Source organism: Pteronotus mesoamericanus, unplaced genomic scaffold (assembly GCF_021234165.1).
Source record: "Pteronotus mesoamericanus isolate MK-2021 breed Mesoamerican mustached bat unplaced genomic scaffold, CSHL_Meso_final contig_164, whole genome shotgun sequence".
In the NCBI taxonomy this organism is placed as follows: Eukaryota; Metazoa; Chordata; class Mammalia; order Chiroptera; family Mormoopidae; genus Pteronotus; species Pteronotus mesoamericanus.
This window is the reverse complement of record NW_026555065.1, coordinates 31,810,904-31,833,000: the sequence shown is the minus strand read 5'-3', so window position 1 is coordinate 31,833,000 and position 22,097 is coordinate 31,810,904. Positions and strand designations below refer to the sequence as shown.

Genomic DNA, 22,097 nt, shown 5'->3' with positions numbered 1-22,097 from the left:
TGCTTCAAAGATGGACACATAAATGGTAATTGTAAGGAGGAAAAACTTGTCTCTATCCTCTTAGGTTTAGTAGCTGGAGCTCAAAAATTGACAAAACCCAAATTAACAGGAGAAAGGACATACAAAAAAAATAAAGACCCAAAGAGGAGATTAGACACAGGGGATTTTATACTATTTTAATACAGGGTGAGAACTGTGAAGAAGTGACAAGACAAAGGGAAAGGGGTTTGGGCTTCTAGGGGTGGTAAATTGTGTAAAAGTAAATATATGGGAGAAATTGATGGAAGATAAGGGTTATTTTACTAAGTTTTATTTGTGCTGACCCTCCACAGTGCTGACTCTGTCTGCTGTGATAATGATTTTTCTTCCTCCTTCTATGGGAAAGGAGAAAGGGAAGACCTCAGGGAAGCTTCCCCAAGTAGGTGAGGACTGGGCCGAGTCTGAAAGGATCAGTAGCAGATAGTGATATGAAGTGCTAGTATAGGGCTAGTACTAGATCCCACAGCTTGATTTAGGAATGGAAGTAAGAAACATGCGCCAAAGTGAGATGTTTTGACTTAACTGTTTTGACATGATACGGCTTTAACTTTCCATTAGTATTTTAATTGTTTTAACTTCTCACTATTGTGTGCAACAAACAGCCCTGACCCCCATCCAGCCCATCACTGAGTCAGTGCTGTCACTGTAATCATCCTTGGGCGAATCAAAAAGGAAAAAAAAAACGGGAGAGGGAGAGAGTGAGGCTCAAAGACAGGGTGAAGTGTTTATCATACATAGTAATACTTCAAAAAAATTTTGAAGGCTGCATGCTACCTTCTTTAGATTGCTGCAGCTGAAGAGCTAAGTGCAAGGATGGGGATGTGTGAGACGACAGAGGAAAGACAGGCCGGGGCCAGCTCACAGAGGTTATTATACCATTTAAAAAGGCTTGGGCTTGATCTTATAGGTGATGGGGACCACTGAGGACTTTTAAGCAGGGAAGCTAATGGTCACATTGATGTGGCTAATGTGAAACATGTATCTGTTGAGAAGGACAAGCCCAGAGGCATAGAAACTATTTAGGAAGCCTTTTCTGTTGTCTGTGGTCCAGGCGAAAGGTGGTGATGAGAGGAGGACTGATTCAAGAGCAGGAGGAAAATCTATAGAATATGGCGAGTAATTGGCTATGGGAAATGAGGGAGACCAGTTAATTTATTTATAAATGGTAGACATTTATAAAACTTAGGAAGTGATCCCCCTGATAAGTCATTAATACCCACCTGGCACCACATATAGTCATGACATTTGTGATTATTTGAGGGAGAAGACTTTAGCATTCACTTAGTGTGACCAAGTGGTAACACTAGTTAAGAAAGAAAATTCAGCCCTGACTTATGTGTCTCAGTTGGTTGGCATCATCTGGCAAAGGGAAATGTTGCCAGTCAATTCCGTCAGCGCACATGCCTGGGTTGCAGGTTCAGTCTCGAGAGGCAACCAATCAATATTTCTCTCTTACATCAATGTTTCTCTTCCTCTCTTTCTCCCTCCCTTTCCCTCTCTCTAAAAATAAATAGAATCTTAAAAAAATAAAGATAGAAAATTCAGAATGGGAAGTAGGGGGTAGACACATGGGGAAGAGTTCAGGTTTTGGATGTGTAATACGCATAGTTCTTGTAGGTCTCCCTTTAAACACAAGAATCTTGGAGAAGTTAAACATTATGTTCTTGAAATTTTTTTTAATCTCTCTAAGCCACTGGTTTTCAAAGAGGGAGGCTATTTAGCTCTAAAGAATTTTAGAAATGCATGGAGATTTTTGACTGTCACAACTGAGGAGAAGTTGTGCTAGTGGTTTGAGGCCAGGGACGTTGCTAAACATTCTACAAAGTACATGACTGCCTTCCACAACAAAGGATTATCTGGCCCAAATTTCAGTAGTACCACAGTTAAACTCTGTTCTGGGGTCCAGTAAAATATTTTACACCTTACTTTAGAATTTTATTCATTAGGATTTTAATGAGTCATTCACATTACAGAATATGGATGGTCAATTAAAAAACATCACTACTGATGAGAAACCAAATCCTAGTGTTGGAGAAGAAATTAAAGGTCATCTATTTCAACCATTCTGCTGATATTTGAATACATGCTTCACTAACCTATCAGGGCAGGAGAAGTGCATGCGCAAAATACCTCTAACATATCCAGAGGTTCAGAGTCCAATATCAAAACTGCTCATCTTTGGAAAAGTGTTCAGTTTCTTCTCCTTTTTTGGCCTCTCTCTAATAAGTAACCATTGGACCCAGCTTCACATCTTAGGCTCACAAAGAACAGTTTCTCTTCATCATAATCATCTTTGAGATTTATAAAGACATCAGTCCTGCTTTTTCTATGTCATGACTTTGAGTTCTCTTTCTTTCCCTAAAGCATAAGAGTAGGTGCATAGCATTGTTTTAATACTAAAGGAAACACATAATTATAAAAAAGCAAAACAAATTAAATCATACCTTTAGATCTGGGACTTGGGGAAAAATATTTTAAACAAGAAAACTTTACAAAGACAAGTTAAAATAGACAAGAATCGACAAAACAACTCAATAAGTCTAGACAGAACACAGGTAGTTTCTGGTAAGAAAAATAAAGTTTAAGATGATAGGTAGAATCGAGAATAACATACAACAAAAGATATAAATGAAATAAGGCAGGAAAATGTAGGCAAAGAAGGAAAAACAAAAGAAACAACATACAGCAGTTTAGTAGCAGGCGATCTCTGGTCTGATGCCCTAGGAAATTATACAAGGAGGCCCTGCCCCCTGAACTCACGGGGAAGCAGTTAAAACACCAAGGGCAGCAGTTTGCACTCCTCCCCCCCTCATCCTCCGTCCTGCTCCTCCTCTTCTGGAATTAGGGGTGATACGGGAGTGGTAGAGTCAGGACTCTCCATAAAAAAGACAAACAAATAACTGTAACGTTTACAGAAATTAACAGTAGGGACAGTTCTAAAAATTTGCTTTAGCAATTGGAAAGTTTTTTTAACACATTATTTTAATGGAAAAAAAAAATAGCACCAAGTAAAAATGTTTCCCAGCCTTCTCTCCTCTGCTGAGTCACTGCTCAGTCACCAATAGTTCAGCTCAGGGCAGTCTCCCAGATTCCCTGTGCTCTGGAGAGGGGGACCTCTGATAACTTCAGTGCACAGACCCTGCATATTTATAGGAAACACTGTCTCATGGTGAGCACAATGCCACTGTTCCGCTCATCAAGCAAACATCAAACTTGATTCAGCACCAGCTGGGCAAGCCAAGATGGAGGGCGTGTACACAGAGCAACACACAATGGCCTTAGACAAGAAAATGAAATCCAGAAACCCGGAGGTGTAATCTTTTCTCACTGAGATTAAGAACATTCCAGTCCCAGGTGGAGAGTGGTGAGTGGCTACCAAGTATTCATCAGGCCAAGCAGGCGAGGTCAGCTCCGATTACTCCTGGGTAGTTGAGTTGACTAATTTCCCCTGGCGAGACTCATCTCGAGGATTGCATAACAGACACAGAGGCCCAAGGGGCTGCAGATGAGTCGGAAAGGCCCCGCGCTTCCCGCGGGCTCACCACGTCCAGGTTCTGCGCCAAGCGAAGTGTGCTGCTGCCGTGGTGGACTCACTGAGAGGAGGGATCCAGCGCGCCGCAGCGTGCAGAGATTCTTGCCCCAGCTAAGCAACTGCCACACGCCATTATCTTGCGGAAGGCTCTTTGTAAGACCTCAACTCCGGCAGCCAAGAGGCCACGAGATGGCAGCAGAGGACATAGCCCTGCCACAAAATCTGAACCATTTTCAAAAGCAGATCATTTCATTTGGGAAATATCATTAGTTGTATATAATCATGTGCTTAAGGCCAGAATACATGTCTGAAGTTTTTAAAAATGAAGGTAAAATTCATCAACATGGAGAATTTTTCACCTATCACAGAATTCAGCTGCACACATACTAAGCCATATGAATAGGATGTTTCTTCAATGCTTAAAGCTAGGTATATGGGTCAAGGCCTTTAAAAACCGATGTCAGCAGGGGTTTTATCACAGTCACTTCCTCCTGTGAAGTTCCAATGTGCAGCAATTTACCGTATTTTGCCATGTATAATGTGCTCCCATGTATAGTGTGCACCCACAGTTTTGGCCCAAACTTTCAGGAAAAAAAAATCATTTAATTTTTTAATCCAATTTTTTAAATATATTTATATTTAGAAATAAAACCGATTATTGTATTCCAGGGTATAATTTTGCATACCAATATCATTATTGCTTTCTAGAGTTACACTTTTAACACAGAAGTATAAATAATTTAAAACATTTATATATACATATGGACTTAGTACTACCCATGTATAATGTACATCCTTATTTTTCCCTCAAAAATTTGGGCAAAAAGTGAGAACCATACACAGCGAAATATGGTAAGTAAAATATGAGTGACTTTCACACAAGCTGACAAACTGATGAAAGAGTAGATACTTTGCTGGGAAGCACTGTAGCAAAGAAGAATGCTTTCAGGGAGCAGCCAGGGACTCTGGCACTAGACAGTGTTGGCGGTGGGGGGCGAGGGGACAATGAGGATCCCAGAGCAAGTCTCAGGCAGTCTGCACTTGCAGGTGGCAGAGGATAATGCACAGGAAAGGGGCATTAGTAGTGTTGGGGCTAAATCTCAAATCTGACTCATCTAATGCTCCTTTTGTTACATATCTGCCCCTGCCCCAGTTGTTACTACCAAAAATGTCTCTAGAAATTGTCAAATAACCCCTGGGGTGGGGTGGAGTGGGGGTGGTAGAGATACTACTTGAGAACCAATGCCATAGAGGGGATTTGATTTTTAAAAGTTTTAAGAAGATAATGTTAAACATTTCCAAGACTTGAACTTCAGAAGCCTCAAAGGCCTACCAAAACAGTATGGCACATCTAAAACCTCAATTCTTTTTTCTTTAAATCATCACCTGAGAATATTTTTTTTCATTGCTTTTAAAGAGAGAGGGAGAGAGAGAAACATCAATGTGAGAGAGAAGCATGGATTGCCTATTGGTTGCCTTCCCTATACGCCCATACAGGGACTGTATCATCATCAGGGACTGAGGATCGAGCCCCCAGCAATTTAGGTATGTGCCCTGACTGGGAAATGAACCTTCAATCCTTTGGTTACACGACAGAACTTGAGCCACACTGGCCAAGAAAACCTCAATTCTGTAGTGTAAGAAACGTCCAAACCTATAAGAATTTTGTGAGTTTATTCGAGCAAAACAGATGACAACTCCTGGGAAGCAAAATCTCAATAGGTTAAGAAAATGCTCTGGAAAATGGCAGTTCTACCACTTATTTTACACATCAGAATCAAAGGGGAAGATGTAAGGGTGTTACATGAAATTCATGGGGAAGATGGGAGAAAGAAAAGGGGGGGAGGTATTTATGGGATTGCATAAAAATAAATAGACACATACTTCTTTTACATATATAGGATATAGGATAGTTAATATTAACAATTAACATGATAATAGCAATGAGGGAATTCATGGTTTCTGCTCTGGTGCGGTGGTTGTGCTTTCAGGAGTCGGGGGAAAAAGGAAATTACTTTGATATTCCAAATGCATGTTATCGGGTATGTCATTGTAAACAAAACAACAAAAAAACCAATAGATTCAGGTTAGGTAAAGACTGAACTTTTTTAGGGAAAAATACTGGTTTAGGATGCGATTACCTGCCATGAACTGATTTTAGTTAGAAAGTTTTAATTTCAGAGCATCCTATGTGGTTACTTTAGATCTCTTGAGTTTTTAAGGCCACCATGTCTGCCTCCCCTGAGCTTATCAAGTTTAGTGTGTGGTCCCTTTTTTTGTCCACAATTCCTACCATGTTTGTATAATGGAGAGACTATCATTGAAGGACTATGGACTGAATCTGGTCAATTTTTAAATAATTGGTTATTATCATTTTAAAATCAGACGATTTTGCCCTGACTGGTGTGGCTCAGTTGGTTGGGCATTGTTCCCCAAAGCAAAAGTGTGCCCATTTGATCTCTGGTCAGGATACGTGCCTGCATTGTGGGTTTGGTCCCCAGTTGTGGCACATAGGAGAAGCAACTGATCAAAGTTCTCTCTCACACAGATGTTAATGTTTCTCTCCCTCTCTTCCCTTCTAAAAATAAATAAATAAATAACAATAAAATCACAAGATTTCACATTTAAAAGTCCGAATTTCTGACTTTTATAAGAAAATTAGAACTATGGCAATACTAGGCCCACCATCCCAAATAGCACATGTTTGGATGGAGTTGAGTGGGAGTCAGGTTGTTAAACAGAATGTGTGCTTTCTAGTTTGCCACAGTTCCATTCCTTATTACCTAATACCCTATCTGTTTCACTCATTCACACTACTCCTTCTCTATAAGCAATTTATTTTCAACCTCTGAAGTGCTTTATAGTTTTAAATTATTTTCTATCTACAATTTTATTTTAGCCTTGATACTCTGGTAAGGTAGAGGAGTTAAATGCTACGATTATCTTGATGTAAGCAAAACGTAGTTCAGAGAGGTCTGACTTGCTGAAACTTATACAACAAAAGTAGAATCTAAATTTCCTTTCAGCTCTGTCAATTTTGGGGAGGACTCTATTAAGAACTTCATTTTGTAGTTCATGGAACAAAACCAAAGAAGTAGATATGGGCATAACTGCTAGGATAGATGAGTTACAACTGCTAAGCTGTTCAAGAATCAGTACAAATGATTAACTCTTTCAATGAGTAATTCGGCTTCCCTTCTCTTTACAGGAATATGAAAAGACTGCTCTTTTCTGTCTTGAGTTGGGTGTGCCTATATGACTTACTTTGGTCAATAAAGTGTGAGTGGAAACAATATTTGTCCCTTTGAGGCAGAAGCATTTAAGAGCTCACGAACAATTCTTCATGCTTGGAGGAAGGGAAACTCTAAGCTTCATGATGACATGGCGGGATCTCAGAATGGTGGTGCTTCATCTGCTTGGGTAACTGAATAACTGAATAATGAGAATAAGTTCCTGCCAGACTATTCTAGACATGTAGTATAAGAGAGAAGCCTTTGTAATTTTAAGAAATTGCGATTTTAGCATTCTTATCACAGCATAACCTAGCCCAACCTGACTAATACAATGATTTATTTGCACAGTCATTAAACTTCTCCAAGAATTGGGATGCAATTCATAGACTTCTGATCAATTCACTAAAAACTATATTTCTTATCTGGAAGACAATGAGAGTGAACTGTTGATTTTTTTTTTTTTACCCCCAGCTTCCTCATCTACCACCACCTTCTGAGTTGGAAGAAAATTATTTTGTGAATCATTCACACATGAGCTCTCCGTTAGTCTGGCTGTTAGACTGGGAGGAGAAGAGGGAGGCCCAGATCTTGTTTTCTCCATTCCAAAGCCTAATCCCAGAACTATCCCCACCCACTAGTATTCACATAACCTTGTCATAGGGCAGCTATTACCACTCCCAAGGTGTCACAATCAGAAAGGAGTTGCCGCTGGCACCACTGCAATGTTAGGGCAAGGCAGCCAGGCTGCGCTCTTTGCTCACTGGTGTCTAGGCTTGGCAGAGTCCGGAGAAGCAGCATTCTCTAAGGGAAAGACGCCTTCTCAAGTGGAAACAAAAATGAGTGTGATGCGCACACCCATCCTGGGCACTATGTGAATTTGGGGTGAGTTCTTTCAGCACTCCAGCTCCGACCGACTTCTAGTTTCTTTAGCGGCTAATAAGCTGCCTTGCTTTGTACTACTGGGCCTCTCAGTTTTCCTGGGCTTTTCTCAAGCCACATATGCTTGTCATCTTTGCACACTTGCAAAGGTCATAAACGGTGGGGGGTTGAGCGCAACCAGAGCTTCAGCAACCGGACCGCTGCCGAGATCAAAGGTCGGCTGGGCAACCGAGAGGCTGAGCCTGCGCAGTCCTGCTCCCGCCTTGGCAAGGAGGGGTGGCGGCAGCGCGGGCTTGCTACACCGCGTGCTCGCAGAGGCGGGAAAGTCGTAGGTTGGGTTGCCGCGTCCCTCCCTCTTCCTGACCCTTTCACTCGTCTGCCCAGAGAGCCGGTCCGCCTCAGGCACCCAGGCCCCGGGGAAGGAAGGCGTGAAGGGCCACGGGCTCTGACTCATCATTTCTAACCCCTTTCTCGCGCGCGCTCCAAGTCTCAGGACTTGGGACCTGGGCACTGTGGGAGGGGGCGCGGCGACAGGATCTGGGAAACCCCAGCTTTGCCGAGGGCCATCCCCCAACCCCTACCGGTTTCCGAAGCTGCCAGGGAGAGTAGTGTGGACCCACAGTCAGCTGTCAGTTGCCGTGGTTGGGGTAGCGGTGCCCCCTTTCAGAATAACCCGCCTGGCTCCTCCCTGAACGCCGGGCCAGTGGTCGCGTCCGAGAAAACTCGGTTAGGCCCGGACTTTCAGCGCCTCGTGTCACTCAGCAGATGCACAGCGCCCTCACCGCGGAGAAAAGGCTCTTTATTTCCCAGCAGGCCAAGGGGTAGCGGGGCATTCCGGGACTTGTAGTCTGCGGTGGAGTAAGGAAACTGGTCGAAGGGAGAGAGCTAAACCACCCAGGAATTGATTTCAGAGAGTGGGCGTGTCCGGGAACTCGGGCTTGGAGTGGATGGGATTATGAAAGGTGGAAAGAAGAGAAACAGTGAGATGAGGAAGATATGAAACTGTGGGGAGGAGGTGGGTAAAGATGGAAGGGAGGAAGCTGAAAGTTGGCTTAAGGATGCCCTGCAGGGGGCGAGGCGGGGGCGGGGGGGGGCAGTTTCTCAGGGCGGTGAGGTGAGAGAAAAACCTGGTCTAGGTATAGCTTTCCCTAGAAGAGAAAGAGTCCTAGTCTGAGTGGAAATTGAAGGCATTTCACCAGACTTCATGTAGATTTCAAGGGACTCCACCTAGCTTCAGAATTTGGTGGGATGGGGTGCAGGAGGGTCTGGAGAAGGCTCCCACTGAGTAGGAGAGCAGCACCCGTCTGCTGCCCTTGCCAGCTCATTCAGTTGTTCGGTTTGCTGTGCTAGCCACTGTGGGACCATTCTCCAAATCAGTAACTTCCTCCAACTCACAGGGACCCTGAAAACCAGACAGAGGTGTGAGGAGTGAGAAAGGAGGAATCCCAGATAGGAGCAACTTCCTCCTCCTCTCTGATTTTTTCTTGTGTTCCCATAGCCCTTCCAATATTGAGGCAGCTTCCTAATGGTCTCCCACATTTCTAGCCCCAACAATTTAGAAACCCAATTCCCTCTTACCCACCACTAGGGGAGGGACGTCCAAAGTCAGAAAACCAATCATCTTGAGGCTAGGACCCTCTGTGCCACCTTTAAGTGCCATTGGTCAGAATAGCCATTAAGAAAACCAGAAAACAAACTAACAAAAACAACAACAACAAAACCCGAGCTTCTAGCTAGTTGCTCCATACTTTCCTCCCTGCCCTCAGTACCTCCTGCAGCTCTTGGTAGTGCAGACTCCGTCTCCTGCAGCATCCTGGCTTCCTCTGGGTCAGCAGGAATAGGGAATGTGCTGAGACCAGCACTCCTCCTAGGGTGAAGGCCTCAGCGCTGAGCTCCAGCACCAGGAAACCGTCCAGCTGCAGGTAGACAGGGCTGAGGATGCTACAGGGAACCCAGCACCTGTTTGCCCCTGTCCTTATCCCTCTCCATTTCCTCTTGCCTCCTCATCTGCCCACCTTCTCCTTTACTCACCTGTACCTTGGAGGAGGCAGTTGCACCAGGCCCCAAGGCTGTCTTCATCACCTCAACCACCACCACGATGAGGCCAAAGATCAGACTGAAGATGTTTAATATCATCATGGCCTGCACCTGCCAGTGAGCCAGTTCAGCCCTGCCCAGCTTAGGGGATTCATTGCAACCCCAAGCCAACCATTACCTACCCAAAAACAAAACTCAACTCATCCACCTTCTAACAAGGCCATCAACCCTCCAAGTTTTGTTTTTTGTTTTTTGTTTTTTGTTTGTTTGTTTTTTGCTTTCTGTCTTCAGTCTTCTAGGACAGTGAGAGGCAGAGAGCTGACTGGATTAGCTTAGAGAGCCACTTTCTGGGTTGAGGGCTGTGTTTGCGTGCGCGCTTTGGGGGTGGGAGAGTAGTATTCCATTCTCTTTCCCTCTCACCTTCCAAAGGCGAGGTGCTCTGCGCAGCTCAAGGGTAACGATCCCACTGAGGAAACCCTGAATGGTGAGAAAGGCAAGTGTTGAGCTCTGGTTCCATTAGTGAAGGGCCCCCAGGATCTTCCTTCCACCCTCCCTTGTGGTGGGTCTTACCAATGCTCCAGGTCCAAGTGGCAGTGCTGTGGCCATGTGACAAGCAGAGTTCAGACAGGCAACTGAGACAGCAATGGGCACCACAGCCACTGCTAGCCATAGTTGGCTCATCTGGAGGCCGAATGCAGGGTGGTTGAAGGGGAACTGTCATGGATTTCCTTCCCTCCTCCCAATGCCCTCCTCTCCCAGAGACAAGCAATTGGCAGGAATGCCTGGTGGCAGAAAGTAGTCAACCAAGGGCAGTGAAAGAAGGGATATCATTAAACTTGTTCTGCCTCATGTCATAGTTTAATTACTTACCTATGTATTTTTCCCACATAATGGAAAAATCTACAAGCTTCTACAGGAAATCTACAAGAAATCCTTCTAGATTAAGGATTTCGCCTTATTTATTCTATACCTCCTCCACCCTCGTAGAGCTCAGAGTCTAGCAGGTTCAAACATATGGTAGGTGTCCACAAAACATGGATGAAATTGAATTGAGGTACAAGAGGATGTGCTGAAGCTTGGGATGGGGCATCCTGGCCTCACCGCCAGCACCAAGAGGTGCCCACTTTGTCTGTGCCTTGTCCAGCGCTGTAGTTTTTCCAGACGAGGGCTGGGTCTCTCCTGCTCTTGCTGGCTGGCTCTGTCCTCCATGGCTCCCTTGATTACTGAAGGTTGGTGCTTTCCTGGGAAAAATGCATTATGGCACCTATCAGGAGACAGGTCAAGCAGGAACCTCTATTTTAGCTACCCCTCTGCATGCTTCTAATATCCAGGGAATTGAGGCTCAGGGCCTTTCACCTACCTATTCTGAAGCAGCTACTCCAAAAGGATGGGACCCAGTTGGGCCTGGAGCTCCTGGCAGGACCTGGTAGCTCAGAGCATACAACAAACTTGTCCTGGCAGACACAGGCTATCAGGGCTGGGGTGTGGTGGGGCAAAGGTCCCTATGAGGGCCTAAGGATCCAGGGAGTTGGCCATAGGTAATAGATACCAGCCTCTGTTCACTCCACAAGATACCCAGCTCTGCCTGGCTCTGTTCCTGTTTCCCCCATCTCTGCCCATCGTGGATTCCTCTTCTTATCACTCACCCATGGACAGTTCTACCCTGAGCTCTAATCCTTCCCACCCCCTGCCATTTTCATCTAATCTTTCTCCTTTTTTAGGCTTCCTCCTCAAATTACTTGCTGTTCCCTAGGGAAATCCCACATTACTGTCTGGATTGTTCCCATGTCATTACCACTGGCAGCTTTGTCCTAAGACCAGGCAAGGTTTAATTCCCCTAGCTTCCTGTCTGTCACATTCTGAATGGTTTCTTCTCTATCCTTCCTTTCTCGAAGGGTTTACTGTGGATGGGACACTGACAAAGTGGATGGGGTACGCTACTTATAGTGGGGATCTTCTTTGACTTAGTGATAACTTGCATCTAGGCATGTATAGAAGACAGCCCCCAAATGATCAGTCTTGGGAAGGATGCTATTGCAACAATTAATATTTTTGAGAGATACGAGTTGCCTTGAAGGCAAGCTGACCTGGACTAAAATCTCAGCTCTGCCACTTTCCTAGCTGTGTGACCTTGAATACATTATTCAACCTATTTGAACTACTGTTTGTTCAAACTGAGTGATAAAACGGGAGCTAATAATATGACTGTGAAGGGTTGTTGACTCACGGTGAGTGCTTAGTAACCATTAGTGGTGTGGATGAGGTCATACTGTTGTGCCTGATGCCCATATTCTAAAGGGCTTATTCAGAAGCTAAGCTGGGGATATTTATTCCTACAGTAAGAAGAAGAACCAGCTGGGCCCAAATATGTACTCTAGAAATAAAAAATCAGGAAGGTCCATTTTGATGCAGAGCCGGAGGTCTGGAGGCAACCAGACCTATGTTTGAATCCCGGATCTACCTGGGTGACGTTGTGCAGGTTGCTTAATCTCTCTATTTCCTTACTTGTACAGGGAAGTTAATAATACCACAGGTGTGCCTTGAATATTAAAAGGAAAAATGCATATGAACCAGCTCCGCCCAACACCGGGCACATAGTGCTCAATAAATGTTAGTGGCTATTATCATTATTATTATTGATGATGAAAGAAGGCTGAGCAGAAGATCCCTGGGAGTTACTACCAGACGATACACTGGGAGGAAAGTGGCCTGCTTTGTCAGCCACTTCTGCCCTGCTTAGTGCTGGGCCAACACTCATTGGAACACTGTATCTGCTCTTCTTTCCTGGGGAGTGGGAATCACACTTAAAGGGGTGAGAACTGGAGCATCTTCTCCCTCCTCCACCCCCGCGCGTCTAACTTTATTTGGTGGTGATGGCCTGACAGAATGTGAGATGTTGGGCTTGCAGTGAGGATCCCTGAGCTGGCAGGCCAGAGGAAAGAGACCCTTTAGCCTCATTTTCCTTTCCTATAAATGCAGACTAATTGTATTTCTGAGTGTTAAGGATTATATATTATTAAATATGTGAACCAGCACTTAATAAATATTGACTAATCTGAGTATATTACTTACACATTCGTGGCTCCTATCTAGACTATAATGTCCTCGAAGGAGGGTACTACCCCCCCACTTTTCATCCCCCCAAAGCGCTAAGCATAGTGCCTGGTACTTAGTAAGCACTCAGTAAATATTTGTTGTATTGAAGAGTCATTAAAGTGACTTAAGGAATGGAAAATAGAATTCGAGAGGAAGGCGCAGGAATTGTTTATCAAGAACAGAAAGGACCGAGGAGTAACTTTAATAATGTTTCTTATACGGCAGACATTATCTCTATAATCGCCCCTCCTCCTCCCCAAAAAGAGAGACAGAAATTGTAGGGAGAGGCTTTGAGATAAAACCCCAGGAAGAACTTCCCGAGTCTGTGCATGTTGGGGCAGAAAAAGCGGCAGAGCCAACTCCTTCCCTGGTATGTCCGGGTTTAGGGTGGGAGGGGCAGCGCTGCTTGGAGGCTGGGGGAAGGACGAGATGACCTTTCAAAATCTCTTCCAGTCTTCTGTAGGAATCGTCTGTGCGCCCCATCCCCCTCCCTCCGATAGCGCCCCCCGTCTTCAAACTGCCCGCACCCCGCCCCTGGCGGCCGCCTCTCGCGGCTCCAGGGGTCCCCAGCTCCCAGTCCCCGGAGCCAGAGCCCCGCTCCCGCGCGGCTCCCAGTGCCGCCGCGCCGCCCCCCGCATGCTAATGGCCGGGCCGCCTCCCGCCGCACACAATGCGGGCCAGGGCCGGGGGCGGGGGACCGGGGAGGGGGCGGGGGCCGGGCCGGGGGCGGGGGGGCCGGGGCCCGGCGCATCTCCCCCGGCCCCACGTAACGCTGACGCCCGCGCCGCCGGCCCGCCGCCCGCCGCCGCCGCCGCCGCCGCCGCCCGCTCCGCCGCCGCCCGCCCGGGGCTCGTGAGTAGCCGCTGCCCCCACTCCCGGCCCCCCCTCCGCCACCCGGCCCCCGCCCCCGGCCCCCTCCCCCCCCTCCCGGAGGGGGGGCCCACTCCGCGCGCCGGGCTCGGAGCAGGTGCAGGGGGCGGGGGCGGGGGAGGGGCGCCGGCTCGGCCCCAAGCAAACTTCGCCCAGAGCTCCTGGGGGGGCGGGGTGGGGGCTGCGGCCTCAGAAGCCTGGAGAGCTAGGGGGGCCTCGCGGGAGGGGGCCAGGTGGGGGAGCCGGGAAAGGGGACACCAAAGGGGAAAGGCCAGCGGGGGGGGGCGCGGGGGACGAGGACGGGCGTCTTTGTAGGGGCCCGAAGGCAGGGCGCGAGGGGCCTGGGGGTGCAGGGTGGCGGAGCCGGGAGCTAGAGTGGATGACCGCCCCCCGGCCCAGGTAGGGCTGCTGGTAGAGGGGGAAGGGACCCAAACTCTCTGGGAGCCCGGGTGGGGGAGGGGAGAGGATGGGGGGGTGCTTCCCTCTCTGCGTCCCAAACAAAGTGTCACAAAGAGCTCGGCCGGCGGCAGCAGCAGAGGCGGCTGCAACTCAGCTTTTGTTCTCCCGGCCTGGGTAGCTGAGCCCTGGCCTTCCAATCTCCCAACCCTGTCCCCCATCATCCTTCTGGCTTATCTTCCTGGGGAGGGGTCTGGGGTGCTGCCGGAAGAACCTCCTGTGCAGGATCACAGGTCCTCCTCTACTTGCCAATCTACTTGTGGGAGGTGGATTTTCCCAGAGGCTCTCCTGCCCACCCCCCACCCCGAAATGCCAGGACTGAGGCCCATATGGGTGCTAAGACTCTGACCTTTATAGGGTCAGTTCCAGTTAAGGGGACTTAGGGCTGGCTGTATGCCCCTTCCCCCAAATCCAGAACTTTCAGAAGAGGGGTCAAGTTGGGACATGCCTCTGGAGTAAGATTCACCATGGTGGGGTGGTGGTAGGTGAGCAGGTGTACCTTCCTCTTGCCTGCTGGAGTCCATGACTGAGATTCCATGCCCCCGACTCAGGGCAGTGAGGATGAAGGGATAGAGGCCTTACCAAGAACTCAAAGTAAAAGGTGGGCAAGCTGTGATCTGGGGTCACTTTGGAGGAGCTACCTGAGCAGAGAGGTTCAGAGGGCCATGGCGAGGAGACCATAAAAACGAACTACTGGGATGTCTGTGTGATAAAAGGTGGTTTTGACTCTAGACCATCTAAGGAAGCTCCTTTTCCTTTTAACCCCATCTAGTGCAGTGTTAATCATAACTGTTAGAGGACTAGTGGAGGTGTAGGATCCTCAATAGAGGGAAAGACATCAAGTATTAGAAATGATCAGTGACAGATGATTAGTCACAATACGCTTCAGAAGTCTTGAACCCTTGCCCTTTACACTTTGATCCTAAAAACTATTGAACCACAAGGTTTGAGGGACAATCTTCATGGTATCCCAGTCAGCAGACATTTCTATGTACCTGTCCCTGTTATTAAGTCTTTTTCACCAAGCCTTCCATTCTTTCCTATTCAGTAAGGTTTGGTGGTCCACACCCCCTTCCCTACCAGCTCTGCTAGCACATACAAGTACTTGGCCTGTTGCTTTCGAAAGACTTCTGATCCCTATCACTTGCCTTGAATCCCTATAGAACCCAAATAAGGGCAAGATAACCCCTGATTCCCAGTGGGTGAGGAAAGTAGGTCAGTGCTACTGTCTGGCCAAATCTCGTGGATGGTGCCTATGGCCTGACTATAGAAAACTGTTGATAATTGCCCATGGGCAATACAAGCATGACCTGGGTTCTAAATCAGTTCATAGAATCTTGGGCCCTGTCAGTGCTTTCTCCTTTTGAGAAAAACTCATGGGATCATATGCCTGAGACCTGGTTTGGTGTGGAAGTAATTCAGAGAATCTTGATTGCACCTAGAGGGTCTCTCAGTGGGTTTTATTGATTTGAGACCACCATTTGGGGAAAGATGCCCTGCTCAGGAATATAAATTCAACTTGGATCTTCTTGTATATCACTATTTCTTTCCTAGAAACTTGTCATGTGCAAAGCAGATTTTGGGTATGGGGGAGGAAGCTTTGCCTTATTCCTACTCTACTTGCCTTGGATATGAGGTCAGCTTCCCCTGAAATATTTTGCTTGCTATCCTACAGGCAGTTTCAGGGGCCCTAGAATCTTCTTAGAATCAGAGTATGTGCCTGTAGGTTAGTCAGCTATGACCATGCAGTATTCCCAGCCTTTCCTCCCTCCTCCCCCACCATCTGCTTCCTCTGAATATACCAGATTGGCTGTACACCAGGATGTTCCGGGAATCCCCAGGAGAGCAACAGAATGTGATGGACCCAAATATGATGCCTCACTCACTCATTCCAGGATGTACAAACTGTAACTGTCAGGACACTCCTTATAGCTAATTAAAATTCTTCTAGTTACATCTATTTTCTGTTACATCTATCTATTTTCAGTGTCATCCAAAAGGCAAAAATAATCCCCCTGGTACCACTGTTCCACCCCCCTCCCCATGGCTCCCAGAAAGGAATTTAAAAAAAAAAATCCTCTAGCTTTTCTCAGTGCCTTAACTGTGGTGCTAAAATGTCAAATGTTGCCCCTCTAGCACTTCATAGCTCTATCTATGGTACTGAGGTGGCCACAGTGGCTGCTCTGGTAGCCCACTGCACTCTCCATGGTACTGAAGGGATGACCATTTGTTTTAACTTCTCTCTGGGGTCCAGAAGAGTCCTGTGACTTGGCACTACAAAACTTTTGAGCTGGAAAGGACCATCTCTATAAATCAATCCAACCCCCTTATTTTACAGATGAGTAAACTGGGAGTAAGTTAAGTGACTTACTGAAGGTGGCAGGGCTATTAATGGTCAGACTGGGCCCACAGTAGTCTTGTACTCCTCAGTCCTACTCTACACCTTTCTTGATAATACTACTCTACACCTTTCTTGAGCATGGCTAGGCTCTTGGTCTCAAAAACGGGATTTGGAGAATCCAGAAGATGAGGGCGGATGCCCTAATTTGGAGTTACAGAAATACAAATATTAAAAGTGTGGCAGAGGTTGTTTAGTGACCCTGGGACAAGGACACTTTCTTAATTAACCTCCTGTTAATAGAATTCCCATAACCCAGATTCCACATATGACAGGTACCTGCCTGTTCTTGGAGTTTTATTACATCCTCTAAATACAAAAAGTTAAAGAAGCCTCAGACTTCCAGAGCCTCTCTTCTCTGCTAATAAGCAGGGCTGACTTATGGCCCAGTTCTCATCCATTAAAGATCCTTAAGCAAAATAATGCTTGAGTGCCTTTCTTTCTCAATATCCCATTTCATGCCTATTGTAAGGAATTTCTTTGTATCTTAAACATTCTATCTCATACACATACACATACCTATATGTGTGCATATATGTGTGTGTGTATATACACACACACTCCACATTCATCTAGCCTTGAGCAGATAAAATTCTGTATGTAAGCAGGAAGGTATCCTGACTTCCAGTTACCTTTCCAGGCCTATTTCCATGGATCTTAATTCTGGGATTGCTTCTAAGTCCTAATGCTAACCTCCTCTGCAGCTTAGAATCAGGAGTGCAACCCCCCCACCCCCCCAATCCTCTTCCTCTCACTGCTCTTCTTCTTCCTCAGAACTGGAGGTCTGCACATCCCAGGCCCAGGGAATTTTAGCCTGGAGAATTTTAACCCTTTCCTGCTCAGAGCATGTACTGAGCTCCTATCTGTGCAGATGGCCCAGCCCCGCCCCCCGTCCCTCACTCCAGCCTCTTGAGCTCAGAGCCAGTGTAATCCTCCTCTTGTGTGAGGGAGCCTCTCCCCTGCAGAGAGGAGGAAAGCCTGCTTCGGAACAGCCCTGGACAAAGGGGCTGAGATGCCCCATCCAACTGCAGGCTCCAAGGTTTGAAACACGGGGATGAATCCTATCCGGTATTTGGAGTTTTTAACCCCTTCCCCAGGCCAGCAGCGCCCCTTAACTTCCACTCCTCCCCCAACTCTCTCTTCATTCCCTCTCCCTCTGGCTCTCTCCCCCTTTGTGCCCCTCCCCCTCTGTCTGTCTCCAGACTGCTGCTGCTGGGAGGTGTTTCTCTCCCATGCATGAATGAGTCTCTGTAATGAATGGAAATGAATGGATCAGGAATCCAGGCAGAGGGAGGGAGAATGAGGGGGGAAGACAGAAAGACAGGGTAAGAGCAAAGGAAGGACTGTGGAGCAAAGGAAGGATGGTCGGCTGGCTGGTCAGTTAGGTGTCTGAGAGCGACAGTCCCACCCCATTTGCTCACCAAGCTGCACAGCCCAATCTAAATGAGAGAGGGCTGTGTTGTGATGGTCTTCCCCCAACATCAGGGGGTGGTGATAGTGGTAGCTCTGGACCAGGCATTTAAAATGTGTTTAGGGGAAGAAATCTGTGTTCTCAGGGAGCCGTGGGGGTTGGCAAATCATGGAGTATAAGTTTTGAAGACAGCAGCCCCCTCCTGCCTTGAGATGCAAGGAGGAAGAAGGGATAGGTTTCAGGAATACAGGGCGCTAAGAGTCTCGAGTTGGGGGTGACTCTTTCCATGGCTGAAAATCAGGACTCATCTTTTCCTTCAAATCTATCTCTCTTGCTTTAGCTCTTCAGCACCTGTTGCCTTCACTAGCAGCTTTTCCTCCTCCTCTTCCCTGCACTCCCCAGAACCAAAGAATGTGAAGGGGGTCCATGGAGGTGAGTGAAACTTGGCCTGAACCTGCAAATACCTGCAATTATACTCCCTCCCCTCCCTACCTCTCCCTCCTTCTGACCTGCCATCATTATGTTATCTCCGTGGCCCCAACAGCTCAATTCCCATTCATCCTCCAACTTTCCCAAGGTGAGTGGGAAGGGTACCTGGTGTATCTGGGTTCTTCTGGCTCTCCATGCCCTTCTTACCCCACACAGCTCTCCTTTTTCCACCTTTTGCTCCATCTGCATCTTTCTCCACAGGGCTCACGTCCCCGCGCCCTGGGCGGCCATTTAACGCCTTCACCGCCCGCCTTCGAGGGCGAACTGGATCTGCAGCGCTACTCAAACGGGCCAGGCCTTAGCGCAGGGTCTCCAGGAATGGGAGCCGTGGGCTGGTCTGAGAGTCGCGCTGGCGAACGGCGCTTTCCCTGCCCAGTATGCGGGAAGCGCTTCCGCTTCAACTCAATCCTGGCTTTGCACCTGCGGGCACACCCAGGTGCCCAGGCCTTCCAGTGCCCACACTGCGGCCACCGTGCAGCGCAGCGGGCCCTGTTGCGCTCGCACTTGCGCACGCACCAGCCCGAGCGCCCCCGCAGCCCTGCCGCACGCCTGTTGCTAGAATTGGAGGAGCGTGCGCTACTGCGTGAGGCCCGGTTAGGGAGAGCCCGGAGCTCAGGGGGTCTGCAGGCCAACCCTGCCACTGAGGGCCTGTCACAGCCCCAGGCTCCCTCGTCATCCGCCTTCCGTTGCCCCTTCTGCAAAGGCAAGTTTCGCACCGCAGCGGAGCGCGAACGCCACCTGCACATCTTGCACAGGCCTTGGAAATGCGGCCTATGCAGTTTCGGCTCTAGCCAGGAGGAGGAGCTGCTGCACCACAGCCTGACGGCCCACGGAGCTCCTGATCGCCCTCTGGCGGCCACCTCGGCTGTCCCCCAGCCTCCGCCTCCAACCCAACCTGAACCCAGATCAGCCCCCCAGCCGGAACCGGAGCCCGAGCCAGCGCCCGAGCCGGAGCCTGAACGTGAGGCAACCCCCGCCCCTGCGCCTGCCACTCCTGAGGAGCCCCCTGCGCCTCCAGAGTTCCGTTGTCAAGTGTGTGGCCAGAGCTTCACGCAGTCCTGGTTTCTCAAGGGCCATATGCGCAAGCACAAGGCCTCCTTCGATCATGCGTGTCCTGTGTGTGGCCGTTGCTTCAAGGAACCCTGGTTCCTTAAGAATCACATGAAGGTGCATGCCAGCAAGCTGGGCCCAATGCGTACCCCGGGGCCTGGTTCAGGGTCTGCCCGGGCCCCCCAGCCTCCTGACCTGGGCCTGCTGACCTATGAGCCACTGGGCCCCACGCTCCTCTTGGCCCCAGCTCCCACCCCAGCTGAGCGCCGGGAGCCTGCAAGCCTCCTGGGCTACCTGAGCCTGCGAGCTGGCGAACCCCGGCCCAATGGTGAGGGTGCTGAGTCTGGGGCTGGCCGCAGCTTCGGAGGCTTCCGCCCCTTGTCCTCTGCTCTCCCAGCCCGGGCTCGCCGGCACCGCGCCGAGGAGCCTGAGGAAGAAGAGGAGGTTGTGGAGGCCGAGGAGGAAACCTGGGCCCGAAACCGGGCGCTGGGCCCTCTGGCTTCACTGCACCCGCGCCCAGGGGAGGGGCCAGGGCACTCTGTACCTGCTTCGGGGACCCAGGCAAGGTCCACCACCACACAGGGTACGTAAGGGGTCTCCTGTTTGAGATTGCTCACTCCGACGACCCCCAACTCCCCTCCTGTCCCTTCCTTTTAAAAAGGGCCCCCCGAGGGCACCAGTTAAACTCACAGCAAATCCATTAATTTCCCCAAGCATGATGTTTTTTCCTGTACCCTGAGGGGAAGTAGGGTGGGTGTGGGATGCATGGCTCTGTAAGGTTAGGGCAATGTGTCCCTCTGACTTCCCTTAACGTGTGTATTGCAGAAGAGAATGGGCTATTAGTTGGAGGGACCCGATCTGAAGGGAGCCGGGGGGCCACTGGCAAGGATTGTCCCTTCTGCGGAAAATCTTTCCGCTCAGCACATCACCTCAAAGTGCACCTGCGAGTACACACAGGTGAGGGGGCAGCTTCCAGGGTAGGGAGGGTACTGGAGGGCAGAGAGAGAGGTGAGGGCTGGCCAAGACAGGGCCTTCAGACTGGCTAAGAGGAGGGGGTTGGGAAACCCTCCTTTAACTAAATGCGAGGGGTGGGAGAGGCAGTTTTCTTCCTGGCCTAAAGGTCTGTATGTTGAGCGCAGTGCGGGTGAGGGCGGGCAATGCTCCTGACTCTGACCTTATAGAACTCCCCTCTTCCCCAGGCGAACGCCCCTACAAGTGTCCACACTGCGACTACGCAGGCACCCAGTCCGGCTCGCTCAAGTACCACCTGCAGCGCCACCACCGGGAGCAGAGGAGCGGGGCTGGCCCTGGGCCACCACCGGAACCGCCGCCTCCTTCCCAGCGCGGTTTGGCCCAGACATCTGGAGCCAAGGCGGCTCAGCAGCCTGCGACTTGGGTGGAGGGCACCTCGAGCCCTCGGCCTTCCAGTGGCACCGCGCCGGGGTCCCGTAGGAAACCCGCCAGTCCTGGGAGGACCCTCCGCAACGGGCGAGGCGGTGAGGCCGAACCCCTGGACCTGTCCCTGCGGGCGGGGCCGGGAGGCGAGGCCGGGCCGGGGGGTGCCCTCCACCGTTGCCTCTTTTGCCCCTTTGCCACTGGAGCTCCCGAGCTCATGGCCTTGCACCTGCAAGTGCACCACAGTCGTCGGGCTCGGGGCCGCCGGCCGCCCCAGGCTGACGCGTCCCTGCCCTACCTCCGCGCACCGTCAGGAGAGACCCCTCCAAGTCCTCCTCTGCAGGAAGGGGAGGAGGGCCCCGGGCTGTCGAGATCTGGAGAAGTGGGGCTAGGAGGGCAAGAGAGGTAGGGAACCCTCTTTGGGGCCATTAGTTTAGTGAGCTTACTCCGCCGTAGCGGGGGAGCGCTAGAGGTAGTTGGGTAGAGCAGCCAGCAGGGGGCAGCGTGGGACCCATATCCCAGCCCGAAGAGGACCAGAGAGAGGTAGAGTGTGGAGGGCATAGGGGGGTGGGCCAGTCGGTACCCACCCAGCCCAGGGGAGTCACAGTGCCTTAGAAGTGGCAGGGGTGAGGATCAAAGAACGGGGTCCCAGGGCTGGCAGAGAGAGTTGTACCCATTTTGAGGAGATGCTCTGCCAGTCCTTGCTGGTCCATAGGCATGAGAGTTTATTTTTGTACAATGGGTGGGGGTGGGGGGCACTGTACCCTTCTAAGCCCCTTCAGGGGCCCTGTAGACGTTGCTATTTTTGGTACGATTCCTGTCATCCCTGTCGCAGATTTGTGTCCCCAATAAACAAGTGTCATGAGGCACAGTCTGTCTGCCTATGTCCTGTTCTCCTCCTTGGCCCATTCTGTCCAGGGAAGAGGTACCTCTTTAGACACTTAGTTATCACCCAAAGAGCTCGTTAAGAAATACAGAATCTGGGATTTTACCCACATGCTTTGGCTTCCGTAACTTTGGGGTAGGGCCCAGGAATTGGCATGTAGCTAGTGGCCTAGGGGAGTCTAACACATTGTGGTCTGAGGACCTCTCATTTGGAAATATGCTGGGGTGTGCTGAATCCCTCCTTGGCTGTGACTAGCTCTGCCTAAAGAAGTGGGTACAGTGTGAGAGGAGGAGGCACGTTCTCCCAGGCTGGGCCCATACCCAGCT

The 22,097-nt window shown here is 49.5% G+C and overlaps 2 protein-coding genes across 6 annotated transcripts; one reads left to right on the top strand and one right to left on the bottom strand.

The window, feature by feature from the left end:
• The first annotated feature begins 7,569 nt into the window (after window positions 1–7,569).
• Window positions 7,570–21,828, top strand: ZNF219 (zinc finger protein 219). 5 transcript variants are annotated; one of them, XM_054565654.1, is made up of 6 exons: window positions 7,570–7,686; window positions 18,292–18,383; window positions 18,496–18,528; window positions 18,642–20,073; window positions 20,316–20,447; window positions 20,690–21,828. In XM_054565654.1, the coding sequence occupies exons 2-6, from the start codon at window positions 18,378–18,380 to the stop codon at window positions 21,292–21,294; spliced, it is 2,208 nt and encodes a 735-aa protein (XP_054421629.1). In that variant the 5' UTR covers window positions 7,570–7,686; window positions 18,292–18,377; the 3' UTR covers window positions 21,295–21,828. The 5 variants fall into 5 exon arrangements, with proteins under 5 accessions (XP_054421629.1, XP_054421631.1, XP_054421630.1 ...); XM_054565655.1 differs by lacking the exon at window positions 7,570–7,686 and adding an exon at window positions 13,617–13,668; XM_054565656.1 differs by lacking the exon at window positions 18,496–18,528.
• Window positions 9,005–10,929, bottom strand: TMEM253 (transmembrane protein 253). The gene is made up of 6 exons (XM_054565659.1): window positions 10,822–10,929; window positions 10,291–10,401; window positions 10,141–10,197; window positions 9,721–9,831; window positions 9,453–9,599; window positions 9,005–9,085 (listed from the first exon to the last, which is right to left on the bottom strand). Exons 1-6 carry the CDS (start codon window positions 10,927–10,929, stop codon window positions 9,005–9,007), a joined length of 615 nt encoding a protein of 204 aa, XP_054421634.1.
• Window positions 21,829–22,097: the final 269 nt, after the last annotated feature.